This window comes from Oncorhynchus mykiss, chromosome 9 (assembly GCF_057628025.1).
Source record: "Oncorhynchus mykiss isolate SJ-2025 chromosome 9, ASM5762802v1, whole genome shotgun sequence".
Lineage (NCBI taxonomy): Eukaryota > Metazoa > Chordata > Actinopteri > Salmoniformes > Salmonidae > Oncorhynchus > Oncorhynchus mykiss.
In genome coordinates this window covers 2,516,055-2,532,500 of record NC_143030.1, presented here as the reverse complement: position 1 = coordinate 2,532,500, position 16,446 = coordinate 2,516,055, and the positions used below count along the sequence as shown (strand labels likewise).

Sequence of the window (16,446 nt, the reverse complement as noted above, 5' to 3'; positions counted from 1 at the left end):
CGAGGAGGGGGGGGGGGCTCTGAAAGATGGATACACTGACAAACAGAGGAGGGACTTCCTGTCTGAGGCCTCCATCATGGGTCAGTATCGTGTGGAGGAGTGGGGGGGGGGACTCTGAAAGATGGATACACTAACTAACAGAGGAGGGACTTATCTTTCATATGCACAGGAAACAACACGGTACTATGCAGTACTATGCAGTACTATGCAGTACTATGCAGTACTATGCAGAGCTAACTTGTCCTCGAAACAGTGCAACAGCTACAGAAAATATTCAATGAAAAACAATGTGTATTCGTGTGTTTTAATGTGTATTGTGTGTGTATTAATGTGTTTTAATGTGTATTAATGTGTATTGTGTGTCTATTAATGTGTATTAATGTATATTAATGTGTGTATTCATGTGTTTTAATGTGTATTAATGTGTATTGTGTGTGTATTAATGTGTGTATTAATGTGTCAGGTCAATTCCAATCTGTAGGTCAGTTCCAGCACCCCAATATCATCCACCTGGAAGGAGTCATCACGGCCTCCTGTCCTGTTATGATACTGACTGAGTTTATGGAGAATGGGGCCCTCGACAGCTTCCTTAGGGTGAGGAGGGAGGGAGGGAGGCAGGGAGGGAGGGAGAGATGGATGGAGGGAGGGAGGGAGAGAAGGAGAGAAGGGCGGGAGGGAGGGAGGGAGGGAGGGAGGCAGGCAGGGAGGGAGGCAGGGAGGGAGAGAAGGAGAGAGAGTGAGAAGGGAGGGAGGAGAGGGAAGGAGTCATCACAGCTTCCTGTCCTGATACTGACTGAATTTATGGAGAATGGGGCCCTCGACAGCTTCCTTAGGGTGAGGAGGGAGGGAAAGAGAGAGGGAGAGAGGGTGAGAAGGGAGGGAGGGAGGGAGTTTATGGAGAATGTGGCCCTCGACAGCTTCCTTAGGGTGAGGAGGGAGGGAAGGAGAGAGGGTGAGAAGGGAGGGACGGAGTTTATGGAGAATGTGGCCCTCGACAGCTTCCTTAGGGTGAGGATGAGGGGAGGGGTCTATCTGTAGTCTGTCTGTAGTCTGTATCTGTCTGTTTCATCGTTGATATTCTCTCCTCCAGTTAAACGATGGTCAGTTCACACCTATCCAGCTGGTGGGAATGTTACGTGGGATAGCATCAGGTAGGAAGTACACTTTATTTAATGTTTAACGGCTAAGGGCTTAGGTTCTGAGGCACGACACAACTCTGAGTATACAGCCCTTGGCTGTGTTATATTGGCCATCTACCACGAACCCCTGAGGTGCCTTACTGCTATTAGAAACTGGTTACCAACTTAATTAGAGCAGTAAAAATAAATGTTTTGTCATATGGTCTGATATACCACGGTTGTCAGCCAATCAGCATTCAGGGCTGGAACCACCCAGTTTCTATAATTATTTGTGCAGGTGTATGACGTCACCCTGACCCTAGTGTTGTGTGCTGCTTGTCTGTTTATGTGTCACTTCCCCCTCCTGTCTCCAGGTATGAAGTATCTATCGGAGATGAGCTATGTCCATCGAGACCTGGCAGCTCGCAACATCCTAGTCAACTCTAACCTGGTCTGTAAGGTATCTGACTTCGGCCTGTCACGATTCCTCCAGGAGAACTCCTCTGACCCCACATACACCAGCTCACTGGTAAATATACCCTAAATACACCCTATCTACCCCTCTAACTACCTTCTAACTACCCCTACCTAAGATACACCAGCTCACTGGTAAATATACCCTAAAATATCCCTATCTACCCCCCTAACTACCCCTTCCTAACCCTAACCAGCTCACTGGTAAATATACCCTCTAACTACCCATACCTAACATACACCAGCTCACTGGTAAATACACCCTATCTACCCCTCTAACTACCCTCTAAGTACCTTCTAACTACCCCTTCCTAACCCTACCCAGCCTCTAACTACCTTCTAACTACCTTTACCTAACCCTAACTACCTCTACCTAACCCTAACTACCCCTACTTACCCCCTAACTACCCCTACTTACCCCCTAACTACCCCTACTTACCCCCTAACTACCCCTACTTACCCCCTAACTACCCCTACTTACCCCCTAACTACCCCTACTTACCCCCTAACTACCCCTACCTTGTAAATTAGAATATAATATGTTTCTCAACTCTTCTACATTAATGTGGATGTTACCATGATTACAGATAATCCTGAATGAATCATGAATAATGATGAGTGCAAATATCATTCAACCCAAAAATGCTAACCTCCCCTGTTATTGTAATGGTGAGAGGTTGGCATGTCTTGGGGGTATGATATAAAATGCTAACCTCCCCTGTTATTGTAATGGTGAGAGATTGGCATGTCTTGGGGGTATGATATAAAATGCTAACCTCCCCTGTTATTGTAATGGTGAGAGGTTAGCATGTCTTGGGGGTATGATATAAAATGCTAACCTCCCCTGTTATTGTAATGGTGAGAGGTTGGCATGTCTTGGTGCTATGATATAAAATGCTAACCTCCCCTGTTATTGTAATGGTGAGAGGTTAGCATGTCTTGGGGCTATGATATAAAATGCTGACACCAAAGTGACACCATACATTAATTACCATTCATTTCTATTGAGCACGAAATAATCAGAAACACAACCTAAACAAACAGCATCCAACAACTCTGTAGAGTCACAAGCTGGATGTAGTCACTGCTATGAACATGGAACCAACTACTGTGTATTACTTTAATACACATAGAAATGAATTTGTCCCAATACTTATGCGCCCCTAATATGGGGGGGGACTATGTACATAAAGTGCTGTAATTTCTAACCGGTTTCATCAAATGAAAACTGAACCTCCCTCTCCCTCCTCCCTCCCTCCCTCCCTCTCTCCCCCCTCCCTCTCCCTCCTCCCTCCCTCTCCCTCCTCCCTCCCTCCCTCCTCCCTCTCCCTCCTCCCTCCCTCCCTCCTCCCTCCCTCTCTTCCCCCTCCCTCTCCCTCCTCCCTCCCCTCCTCCCCTCCTCCCGCCCTCTCCCTCCCTCCCACCCTCCCTCTCCCTCCCTCCTCCCTCCCTCCCTCCCTCCCTCTCCCTCCCTCCTCCTCTCTATAGGGTGGTAAAATCCCCATACGTTGGACAGCTCCAGAGGCGATCGCGTTCAGAAAGTTTACATCGGCCAGTGACGCGTGGAGCTACGGCATCGTGATGTGGGAGGTGATGAGCTTCGGGGAACGGCCGTACTGGGACATGAGTAACCAGGATGTAAGGGTTATTTCTATTTCTTTATATCTGATTTGATTGGTTCCAGACAGAAGTGTTTTTTTACAATTTCAGTGAAGACAGACGTACTTTGAGCCGTTGTTTGGTCCCACTCCCTACCTAACACTGACCCCCCACTAGTGTCCCACTCCCTACCTAACACTGACTCCCCCCACCCCCCACTAGTGTCCCACTCCCTACCTAACACTGACCCCCCCCCTAGTGTCCCACTCCCTACCTAAGACTGACCCCCCCCCACTAGTGTCCCACTCCCTACCTAACACTGACCCCCCCCACTAGTGTCCCACTCCCTACCTAACACTGACCCCCCCCCACACTAGTGTCCCACTCCCTACCTAACACTGACCCCCCCCACTAGTGTCCCACTCCCTACCTAACACTGACCCCCCCCACTAGTGTCCCACTCCCTACCTAACACTGACCCCCCCCCGCCCCCCACTAGTGTCCCACTCCCTACCTAACACTGACCCCCCCCTAGTGCCCCACTCCCTACCTAACACTGACCCCCCCCCTAGTGCCCCACTCCCTACCTAACACTGACCCCCCCTAGTGTCCCACTCCCTACCTAACACTGACCCCCCCCACTAGTGTCCCACTCCCTACCTAAGACTGACCCCCCCCACACTAGTGTCCCACTCCCTACCTAACACTGACCCCCCCTAGTGTCCCACTCCCTACCTAACACTGACCCCCCCCCACTAGTGTCCCACTCCCTACCTAAGACTGACCCCCCCCACACTAGTGTCCCACTCCCTACCTAACACTGACCCCCCCCACCCCACTAGTGTCCCACTCCCTATCTAACACTGACCCCCCCCACACTAGTGTCCCACTCCCTACCTAACACTGCCTCCCCCCCTAGTGTCCCACTCCCTACCTAACACTGACCCCCCCCCACTAGTGGCCCACTCCCTACCTAACACTGACCCCCCCCACCAGAGTGTCCCTCCTCTCTCCACTCCCTACCTAACACTGACCCCCCCCTCCACCAGAGTGTCCCTCCTCTCTCCACTCCCTACCTAACACTGACCCCCCCCACCAGGTGATCAATGCTATAGAACAGGACTACCGTCTGCCCCCCCCACCAGAGTGTCCCTCCTCTCTCCACTCCCTACCTAACACTGACCCCCCCCCCCCCCCCCCACCAGAGTGTCCCTCCTCTCTCCACTCCCTACCTAACACTGAACCCCCCCACCAGGTGATCAATGCTATAGAACAGGACTACCGTCTGCCCCCCCCACCAGAGTGTCCCTCCTCTCTCCACTCCCTCATGTTGGACTGTTGGCAGAAAGAGAGAGCTGCTCGTCCACGATTCGCCAACGTGGTCTCAGCGCTCGATAGGCTGATCAGAAACCCCGCCTCCCTGAAGATCACACAGCCGGACGGACCTGGGTAAGAGAGAGAGAGGGAGAGGGAGAGAGTGTGTCTCGGGGGGGGGGGGACTATGATATTAATATGAGCCAAACTCCCTTCAGTTCATAACCTTTCATTTCTCTCTCCTCCTCTTTAGGTATATAGTGTCTCCTCTCCTGTTACACCTCTCCTCAACCTGTCAATCCATGTTACAGTAAAACAACCTCATCATGATTCATAATGTCTCCCCCTCTCCTTCCCTACAGTAAAACAACCTCATCATGATTCATAATGTCTCCCCCTCTCCTCCCCTACAGTAAAACAACCTCATCATGATTCATAATGTCTCCCCCTCTCCTCCCCTACAGTAAAACAACCTCATCATGATTCATAATGTCTCCCCCTCTCCTCCCCTACAGTAAAACAACCTCATCATGATTCATAATGTCTCCCCCTCTTCTCCCCTACAGTAAAACAACCTCATCATGACTCATAATGTCTCCCCCTCTTCTCCCCTACAGTAAAACAACCTCATCATGATTCATAATGTCTCCCCCTCTTCTCCCCCAGTTCCTCCCAGCCCCTGTTAGACCAGCGCCCCCCCCCTCCCCTGTCAGCCTGTGGGTCTGTCTCAGAGTGGCTTCATGCTATCAAGATGTCTCGTTATGAAGAGAGCTTTACACAGGCAGGATTCACCAACCTGGAGGTCATCGCACAGATCTCTACAGAGTACGTATTACACACTACATACTACACACTACACACTACATACTACACATTACACACTACACAGAGCACACTCACACAATTATTAAACTCTCACTCTCCCCCTCTCTCTCTCTCTCTCTCTCTTTCTTTCTCTCTTTCTCTCTTTCTTTCTCTCTCCTTCTTTCTTTCTTTCTCTCTTTCTTTCTTTCCCTCTTTCTCTCTTTCTCTCTTTCTCTCCTCCTCTTCCTCCTCTAGGGACCTGTTGCGTATAGGAGTGACTCTAGCGGGACACCAGAAGAAGATTCTCTCTTCCATCCAGACCCTTAGAGTTCTCAAAACTCCTCCCACACTCAGATACTGACCAATCACCTATTACAGCCTCCTGGAAGCTCCCCCCACCCTTCCATACTGGCCAATCACACCAAAGCCCTTCAACAAGCCACCAGCCAACCACGTACCAGTTGTGACGATGTCACTACGCCAACGGTGTCCCAAGCCAATCATTGTACTCGGTTCCACTGTGATGACACAATAGATGTGTGTGTACTCTTCAACCAATCAGGCAGACGGAGAGAGAGACAGACATGAACTCTCTCCTGAGAGATTCCTTCAGTTTTACAATACTGCCTTGTTGGAGTCCACAGGAATACTGGACATTAACTTGGTTTTATAATACTGCCTTGTTGGAGTCCACAGGAATACTGGACATTAACTTGGTTTTATAATACTGCCTTGTTGGAGTCCACAGGAATACTGGACATGAACTTGGTTTTATAATACTGCCTTGTTGGAGTCCACGGGAATACTCAACATTAACTTGGTTTTATAATACTGCCTTGTTGGAGTCCACGGGAATACTCAACATTAACTTGGTTTTATAATACTGCCTTGTTGGAGTCCACGGGAATACTCAACATTAACTTGGTTTTACAATACTGCCTTATTGGAGTCCACGGGAACACTCAACATTAACTTGGTTTTATAATACTGCCTTGTTGGAGTCCACGGGAATACTCAACATTAACTTGGTTTTATAATACTACCTTGTTGGAGTCCACGGGAATACTCAACATTAACTTGTTTTTATAATACTGCCTTGTTGGAGTCCACGGGAATACTGGACATTAACTTGGTTTTACAATACTGCCTTGTTGGAGTCCACAGGAATACTCAACATTAACTTGGTTTTATAATACTGCCTTGTTGGAGTCCACAGGATTACTGGACATGAACTTGGTTTTATAATACTGCCTTGTTGGAGTCCACAGGAATACTGGACATTAACTTGGTTTTATAATACTGCCTTGTTGGAGTCCACAGGAATACTGGACATTAACTTGGTTTTATAATACTGCCTTGTTGGAGTCCACGGGAATACTGGACATTAACTTGGTTTTACAATACTGCCTTATTGGAGTCCACGGGAATACTCAACATTAACTTGGTTTTACAGTACTGCCTTGTTGGAATACTCGACATTAACTTGGTTTTATAATACTGCCTTGTTGGAGTTCACGGGAATACTGGACATTAACTTGGTTTTATAATACTGCCTTGTTGGAGTCCACAGGAATACTGGACATTAACTTGGTTTTATAATACTGCCTTGTTGGAGTCCACGGGAATACTCAACATTAACTTGGTTTTATAATACTGCCTTGTTGGAGTCCACGGGAATACTCAACATTAACTTGGTTTTATAATACTGCCTTGTTGGAGTCCACGGGAATACTGGACATTAACTTGGTTTTATAATACTGCCTTGTTGGAGTCCACGGGAATACTGGACATTAACTTGGTTTTATAATACTGCCTTGTTGGAGTCCACGGGAATACTGGACATTAACTTGGTTTTACAATACTGCCTTGTTGGAGTCCACGGGAATACTCAACATTAACTTGGTTTTATAATACTGCCTTGTTGGAGTCCACAGGAATACTGGACATTAACTTGGTTTTATAATACTGCCTTGTTGGAGTCCATGGGAATACTGGACATGAACTTGGTTTTACAATACTGCCGGGATCCTCTGGGAATACCGTTGGAATACTGTGGAAGATTTCTCCCCTGGAACACTGTTTGGGATGAAGGATTTCGCCCAATCAGGTTTTCCCAGATATTCCCTCTGACTGAGGTGTGGTGCTGGACTTTGTAGACTGACTGCTTCTAGAGAGACTGCCTCTGATTTAAACCTGACTTCTAGAGAGACTGACTGATTTAAAACATGACTTCTAGAGAGACTGCCTCTGATTTCAAACATGACTTCTAGAGAGACTGACTGATTTAAAACCTGACTTCTAGAGAGACGGACTCTGATTTAAAACCTGACTTCTATAGAGACTGACTGATTTAAAACATGACTTCTTCTAGAGAGACTGACTATGATTTAAAACATGACTTCTAGAGAGACTGACTGATTTAAAACCTGACTTCTAGAGAGACGGACTCTGATTTAAAACCTGACTTCTAGAGAGACTGACTCTGATTTAAAACCTGACTTCTAGAGAGACTGACTGATTTAAAACCTGACTGCTTCTAGATAGATTGCCTCTGATTTAAATCCTGACTTCTAGAGACTAACTCTGATTTAAAACCTGACTTCTATAGAGACTGACTGATTTAAAACCTGACTTCTAGAGAGACTGACTCTGATTTAAAACCTGACTTCTAGAGAGACTGACTCTGATTTAAAACCTGACTGCTTCTAGAGAGACTGACTCTGATTTAAAACCTGACTGCTTCTAGAGAGACTGACTCTGATTTAAAACCTGACTGCTTCTAGAGAGACTGACTCTGATTTAAAACCTGACTTCTAGAGAGACTGACTCTGATTTAAAACCTGACTGCTTCTAGAGAGATTGCCTCTGATTTAAAACCTGACTTCTAGAGAGACTGACTCTGATTTAAAACATGACTTCTAGAGAGACTGACTCTGATTTAAAACATGACTTCTAGAGAGACTGACTCTGATTTAAAACCTGACTGCTTCTAGAGAGACTGACTCTGATAACATGATCAGGTCTATATGAACTTCTTAGGAACGAGAGGGAGGGGATAAAACAAAGAGAGAGAGAGAGAGGGGGAGAGAGATAGAGAGAGGGTAAAACAGAGAGAGGGGTTGTAAAACACAGAGAGAGAGAGAGAGAGAGAGAGAGGGTAAAAGAAAGAGAGAGAGAGAGAGAGAGAGAGGGTAAAAGAGAGAGAGAGGATAAAACAGAAAGAGAGAGAGAGAAGGTAAAACAGAGAGAGAGATAGGAGGATGGAAGAGTATAAAAGACTGATAAAGATGGACAATTCTCCTCTCCTCTATCATCTCTCCATCTATTTGTTCCTGGGTCAGTGTTTAAAGATACAATACTACCGCGGTCTAGTGAGACTGCTGCGCTGAGACTTTCAGAATGTCTGCTGCCATTTCATGACCTCTCCCAAGTCACAGAGGTACTGATGGACCCTAGAGTTGACCTCTGACCCGAGCCCATGTCTCCATGACCTATGGAACTATGGGACTTTAGTCCTGAGGCCTCTCCCGTTGCATTATGGGTGAGGTAGTATCCCAGGCCCTCACATTGAACTCTCTGTATTGAAGTTGTTTATTGTTTATTATTATGATGAATTCAGGATGTTTTGTAATAATTATAATTATTCTGTTACCTTTTCTAAGAAACAGTTATTAAATATGACTGATATATATTATTGTTATAGTATATATACAGTCGTACATATGACTGAGCGATGTCTATTTGAGAGAAGATTGATTGGGAGAGGGGCTTGTCTGTCTGTTGCTGTGACCAATCACAATAAAGATGACTTAAGCTGTCCCGCCCACTCTGTGTACTACGTCAGCTGTGTGTGTGTGTGTGTGTGTGTGTGTGTGTGTGTGTGTGTGTGTGTGTGTGTGTGTGTGTGTGTGTGTGTGTGTGTGTGTGTGTGTGTACTCCAACTGCTACCTCAACTGCTACTCCAACAGCTACTCAACTGCTACTCCAACTGCTACTCCAACTGCTACTCCAACTTCTACTCCAACTGCTACTCAACTGCTACTCCAACTGCTACTCCAACTGCTACTCAACTGCTACTCCACTGCTACTCCAACTGCTATTCCAACTGCTACTCCACTGCTACTCCAACTGCTATTCCAACTGCTACTCAACTGCTACCCAACTGCTACTCAAACGCTACTCAACTGCTACTCCAACTGCTACTCCAACTGCTACTCCAACTGCTACTCAACTGCTTCTCCAACTGCTACTCAACTGCTACCCAACTGCTACTCCAACTGCTACTCAACAGCTACTCAAACTGCTACTCAACTGCTACTCCAACTGCTACTCCAACTGCTACTCAACTGCTACTCAACTGCTACTCAACTGCTACTCCAACTGCTACTCAACTGCTACTCCAACTCCTACTCCAACTCCTACTCCAACTGCTACTTAACTGCTACTCAACTGCTACTCAACTGCTACTCCAACTGCTACTAAACTGCTACTCTAACTGCTACTCTTAACTGCTACTCCAACTGCTAATCAACTGCTACTCCAACTTCCGGGATGCCTACAAGGCCCTCCCCCACCCTCCCTTTGGCAAATCAGATCATGACTTCATTTTGCTCCTCCTTTCCTATAAGCAAGACTCAAACAGGAAATTCCCGTGCTAAGGACTATTCAACACTGGTCTGACCAATCGTAATCCACTCTTCAAGATTGTTTTGATCACGCGGACTGGGATTTGTTGCGGGTAGCCTCCGAGAATAACATTGACGAATACACTGGTACGGTGACTGAGTTTATCAGGAAGTGTATAGGAGATGTTGTACCCACTGTGACTATTAAAACCTTCCTTTACCAGAAACTGTGGATAGATGGCAGCATTCACACAAAACTGAAAGAGCAAACCACTGCATTTAACCATAGAAAGGTGACTGGTAATATGGCCGAATACAAACAGTGTAGTTATTCCCTCCGTAAGGCAAACAAGCAAAATGTCGGTATAGAGACAAAGTGGAGTCGCAATTCAACGGCTCAGACATGAGACCTAGTTAAATAAATAAATGTGGTCTACAGACAATCATGGACGACAAAGGGAAAACCACCCACGCCTTGCTTCCGGACAAGCTAAACACCTTCTTCGCCCGCTTTTAGATAACACAGTGCCACCAACGCAGCCCGCTACCAAGAACTGTGGGCTCTCCTTCTCCGTGGCCAATGTGAGTAAGACATTTAAGCGTGTTAACCCTCGCAAGGCTGCCGGACCAGACGGCATCCCAGAGCCGCGTCCTCAGAGCATGCGCAGACCAGTTGGCTGGTGTGTTTACGGACATATTCAATCTCTCTCTATCCCAGTCTGCTGTCCCCACTTGCTTCAAGAGGGCCACCATTGTTCCTGTACCCAAGAAAGCGAAGGTAACTGAGATAAATGACTATAAATGACTATAATGACTGTAGCACTCACTTCTGTCATCATGAAGTGCTTTGAGAGACTAGTCAAGGATCATATCACCTCCACCTACCTGACACCCTAGACCCACTCCAATTTGTTTACCGCCCCCAATAGATCACACAGACGACGCAATCTCAACCACACTGCACACTGCCCTAACCCATCTGGACAAGAGGAATACCATTGTAAGAATGCTGTTCATCGACTACAGCTCAGCATTTAACACCATAGTACCCTCCAAGCTCACCATTAAGCTGGAGGACCTGGGTCTCGACCCCGTCCTGTGCAACTGGGTTCTGAAGGGCCACTCCCAGGTGGTGAAGGTAGGAAGCAACACCTCCACTTCGCTGATCCTCAACAAGGGGGCACCACAAGGGTGCATGCTCAGCCCCCTCCAGTACTCCCTGTTCACCCATGACTGCATGCACGCCTCCAACTCAATCATCAAGTTTGCAGATGACAAACATGCATCTTGAGTTGTCATAATTATCATTTAAATAAATAAGTCTAAGGAATTGGGCAATAACCATGAGGGGATGTTTTTTCCTGTTGGAGTAAGTCTGATTACCAACAACGACGAGACGGCCTACAGGGAGGACGTGAGGGCTCTAGCGGAGTGGTGCCAGGGAAATAACCTCTCCTTCAGCGTCAACAAAATGAAGGAGCTGGTCAAAGTTGGGACCGAGAGACTGAAAAACAGCTTCTATCTCAAGGCCATCAGACTGTTAAATAGCCATCACTAGCCTGCCACCACCCGGTCACTCAACCCTGCACCTTAGAGGCTACTGCCCTATATACATAGACATTTTTTGGGCCTTCCTCTGACACGGCCTGGTGTAGAGGTCCTGGATGGCAGGCAACTTAGCCCCAGTGATGTACTGGGCCATACACATTACCCGCCTTGCGGTCGGTCGGAGGCCGGGCAGTTGCCGATGGTGCAGCTGTAGAACCTTTTGAGGATCTGAGGACCCATGCCAAATCTTTTTAGTTTCCTGAGGGGGAACAGGTGTTGTCATGCCCTCTTCACGACTGTCTTGGTGTGTTTGGACCATGTTAGTTTGTTGGTGATGTGGACACCAAGGAACTTGAGGCTCTCAACCTGCTCCACTGCAGCCCCGTCGATGAGAATGGGGGCGTGCTTGGACCATGTTTGTTTGTTGTTGACGTGGACACCAAGGAACTTGAAGCTCTCAGCCTGCTCCACTGCAGCCCCGTTGATGAGAATGGGGGCGTGGCTCGGTCCTCCTTTTCCCGTTGTCCACAATCATCTCCTTAGTCTTGGTTATGTTGAGGGAGAGGTTGTTATTCTGGCACCACACGGTCAGGTCTCTGACCTCCACCCTATAGGCTGTCCCGTCGTTGTCAGTGGTCAGGCTGACACTGTTGTGTCGTCTGCAAACTTAATGATGGTGTTGGAGTTGTGTTTGGCCACGCAGTCATGGGTGAGCTGGGAGTACAAGAGGGGACTGAGCACGCACCCCTGAGGAAGTCCAGGATCCAGTTACAGAGGGAGGCGTTTAGTCCCAGGGTCCTTACCTTAATGATGAGCTATAAGGGAACTATGGTGTTGAACACTGAGCTGTAGTCAATGAACAGCATTCTCACACAGGGACTATGGTCAGTCTATCTTACAACAGATAAACTGTATTTAGTCTTCTAGGGCAACAAATTATCTGGGGTCATAACTTGTTGCCCTGGGAGACTAAATACAGTTAATCTTTGGTCATAACGTTATGCCCTGGGAGACTAAATACAGTTTATCTGGGGTCAAAACTTGTTGCCCTGGGAGACTAAACACAATTTATCTGGGGTCATAACTTGTTTCCCTGGGAGACTAAATATAGTTTATCTGGGGTCATGACTTGTTTCCCTGGGAGACTAAATACAGTTTATCTGGGGTCATAACTTGTTTCCCTGGGAGACTAAATACAGTTTATCTGGGGTCATAACTTGTTGCCCTGTGAGACTAAATACAGTTTACCTGGGGTCATAACTTGTTGCCCTGGGAGACTAAATACAGTTTATCTGGGGTCATAACTTGTTGACCTGGGAGACTAAATACAGTTAATCTTTGGTCATAACTTTATGCCCTGGGAGACTAAATACAGTTTATCTGGGGTCAAAACTTGTTGCCCTGGGAGACTAAATACAGTTTATCTGGGGTCATAACTTGTTTCCCTGGGAGACTAAATATAGTTTATCTGGGGTCATGACTTGTTTCCCTGGGAGACTAAATACAGTTTATCTGGGGTCATAACTTGTTTCCCTGGGAGACTAAATACAGTTTATCTGGGGTCATAACTTGTTGCCCTGGGAGACTAAATACAGTTTACCTGGGGTCAAAACTTGTTGCCCTGGGAGACTAAATACAGCTTATCTGGGGTCATAACTCGTTGCCTTGGGAGACTAAATACAGTTTATCAGGGGTCATAACTTGTTGCCCTGGGAGACTAAATACAGTTTATCTGGGGTCATAACTTGTTGCCCTGGGAGACTAAATACAGTTTACCTGGGGTCATAACTTGTTTCCCTGGGAGACTAAATACAGTTTACCTGGGGTCATAACTTGTTGCCCTGGGAGACTAAATACAGTTTACCTGGGGTCATAACTTGTTGCCCTGGGTCTAGAAGACTAAACACAGTTAATCTGTGGTCATAACTTGTTGCCCTGGGAGATTAAATACAGTTTATCTGGGGTCATAACTTGTTGCCCTGGGAGACTAAATACAGTTTACCTGGGGTCATAACTTGTTGCCCTGGGTCTAGAAGACTAAACACAGTTAATCTGTGGTCATAACTTGTTTCCCTGGGAGACTAAATACAGTTTATCTGTGGTCATAACTTGTTGCCCTGGGAGACTAAACACAGTTTATCTGGGGTCATAACTTGTTTCCCTGGGAGACTAAATACAGTTTACCTGGGGTCATAACTTGTTGCCCTGGGAGACTAAATACAGTTTATCTGGGGTCATAACTTGTTGCGCTGCGAGACTAAACACATTTTATCTGGGGTCATAACTTGTTGCCCTGGGAGACTAAATACAGTTTACCTGGGGTCATAACTTGTTGCCCTGGGAGACTAAATACAGTTTATCTGGGGTCATAACTTGTTGCCCTGGGAGACTAAATACAGTTCATCTGGGGTCATAACTTGTTTCCCTGGGAGACTAAATACAGTTTACCTGGGGTCATAACTTGTTGCCCTGGGAGACTAAATACAGTTTACCTGGGGTCATAACTTGTTGCCCTGGGTCTAGAAGACTAAACACAGTTAATCTGTGGTCATAACTTGTTGCCCTGGGAGATTAAATACAGTTTATCTGGGGTCATAACTTGTTGCCCTGGGAGACTAAATACAGTTCATCTAGGGTCATAACTTGTTGCCCTGGGAGACTAAATACAGTTTATCTGGGGTCATAACTTGTTGCCCTGGGAGACTAAATACAGTTTACCTGGGGTCATAACTTGTTGCCCTGGGTCAAGAAGACTAAACACAGTTAATCTGTGGTCATAACTTGTTTCCCTGGGAGACTAAATACAGTTTATCTGGGGTCATAACTTGTTGCCCTGGGAGACTAAACACAGTTTATCTGTGGTCATAACTTGTTTCCCTGGGAGACTAAATACAGTTTACCTGGGGTCATAACTTGTTGCCCTGGGAGACTAAATACAGTTTATCTGGGGTCATAACTTGTTGCGCTGCGAGACTAAACACATTTTATCTGGGGTCATAACTTGTTGCCCTGGGAGACTAAACACAGTTAATCTGGGGTCAAAACGTATTTCCCTGGGAGTCTAAATACAGTTTATCTGGGGTCAAAACTTGTTGCCTTGGGAGACTAAATACAGTTTATCTGGAGTCATAACTTGTTGCCCTGGGAGACTAAATACAGTTTATCTGGGGTCATAACTTGTTTCCCTGGGAGACTAAATATAGTTTATCTGGGGTCATGACTTGTTTCCCTGGGAGACTAAATACAGTTCATCTGGGGTCATAACTTGTTGCCCTGGGAGACTAAATACAGTTTATCTGGGGTCAAACTTGTTTCCCTGGGAGACTAAATACAGTTAATCTGGGGTCATAACTTGTTGCCCTGGGAGACTAAATACAGTTTACCTGGGGTCATAACTTGTTTCCCTGGGAGACTAAATACAGTTTACCTGGGGTCATAACTTGTTGCCCTGGGTCTAGAAGACTAAACACAGTTAATCTGTGGTCATAACTTGTTTCCCTGGGAGACTAAATACAGTTTATCTGGGGTCATAACTTGTTTCCCTGGGAGACTAAATACAGTTTATCTGGGGTCATAACTTGTTGCCCTGGGAGACTAAACACAGTTTATCTGTGGTCATAACTTGTTGCGCTGCGAGACTAAACACATTTTATCTGGGGTCATAACTTGTTGCCCTGGGAGACTAAACACAGTTAATCTGGGGTCAAAACGTATTTCCCTGGGAGTCTAAATACAGTTTATCTGGGGTCAAAACTTGTTGCCTTGGGAGACTAAATACAGTTTATCTGGAGTCATAACTTGTTGCCCTGGGAGACTAAATACAGTTTATCTGGGGTCATAACTTGTTGCCCTGGGAGACTAAATACAGTTTATCTGGGGTCAAAACTTGTTGCCCTGGGAGACTAAATACAGTTTATCTGGGGTCATAACTTGTTTCCCTGGGAGACTAAATACAGTTTATCTGGGGTCATAACTTGTTGCCAAGGGAGACTAAATACAGTTCATCTGGGGTCATAACTTGTTGCCCTGGGAGACTAAATACAGTTTAACTGGGGTCATAACTTGTTGCCCTGGGAGACTAAATACAGTTTATCTGGGGTCAAAACTTGTTGCCCTGGGAGACTAAATACAGTTTATCTGGGGTCATAACTTGTTTCCCTGGGAGACTAAATACAGTTTATCTGGGGTCATAACTTGTTGCCAAGGGAGACTAAATACAGTTCATCTGGGGTCATAACTTGTTGCCCTGGGAGACTAAATACAGTTTATCTGGGGTCAAACTTGTTTCCCTGGGAGACTAAATACAGTTAATCTGGGGTCATAACTTGTTGCCCTGGGAGACTAAATACAGTTTACCTGGGGTCATAACTTGTTTCCCTGGGAGACTAAATACAGTTTACCTGGGGTCATAACTTGTTGACCTGGGTCTAGAAGACTAAACACAATTAATCTGTGGTCATAACTTGTTTCCCTGGGAGACTAAATACAGTTTATCTGGGGTCATAACTTGTTTCCCTGGGAGACTAAATACAGTTAATCTGGGGTCAAAACTTGTTTCCCTAGTTCTAGAAGACTAAACACAGTTAATCTGTGGTCATAACTTGTTGCCCTGGGAGACTAAATACAGTTAATCTGGGGTCATAACTTGTTGCCCTGTGAGACTAAATACAGTTTATTTGTGGTCATAACTTGTTTCCCTGGGAGACTAAATACAGTTAATCTGGGGTCATAACTTGTTGCCCTGGGAGACTAAATACAGTTTATCTGGGGTCATAACTTGTTTCCATGGGAGACTAAATACAGTTTATCTGGGGTCATACCTTGTTGACCTGGGTCTAGAAGACTAAACACAGTTAATCTGTGGTCATAACTTGTTTCCCTGGGAGACTAAATACAGTTAATCTGGGGTCATAACTTGTTGCCCTGGGTCTAGAAGACTAAACACAGTTAATCTGTGGTCATAA

At 46.1% G+C, this 16,446-nt stretch overlaps 1 protein-coding gene across 10 annotated transcripts in view; it reads left to right on the top strand.

Annotated features, from left to right (window-relative positions):
* LOC110518852 (ephrin type-B receptor 4b) overlaps positions 1 to 9,126 on the top strand; it is a 62,002-nt gene extending 52,876 nt beyond the window's left edge. For 5 of the 10 annotated variants that reach the window (XM_090183273.1, XM_090183272.1, XM_090183271.1 and 2 more), the window contains 7 exons: positions 464 to 594; positions 1,091 to 1,151; positions 1,493 to 1,647; positions 3,081 to 3,230; positions 4,447 to 4,640; positions 5,172 to 5,330; positions 5,565 to 9,126. In XM_090183273.1, the coding sequence (XP_090039399.1) occupies positions 464 to 594; positions 1,091 to 1,151; positions 1,493 to 1,647; positions 3,081 to 3,230; positions 4,447 to 4,640; positions 5,172 to 5,330; positions 5,565 to 5,670 (956 nt within the window). In that variant the 3' untranslated portion in view covers positions 5,671 to 9,126. Of the gene's footprint in view, positions 1 to 463; positions 595 to 1,090; positions 1,152 to 1,492; positions 1,648 to 3,080; positions 3,231 to 4,446; positions 4,641 to 4,758; positions 4,962 to 5,171; positions 5,331 to 5,564 lie in introns of those variants that run through there. The other 5 variants (XM_090183277.1, XM_090183276.1, XM_090183275.1 and 2 more) reach the window with 2 other exon arrangements.
* The last annotated feature ends 7,320 nt before the right edge of the window (positions 9,127 to 16,446 follow it).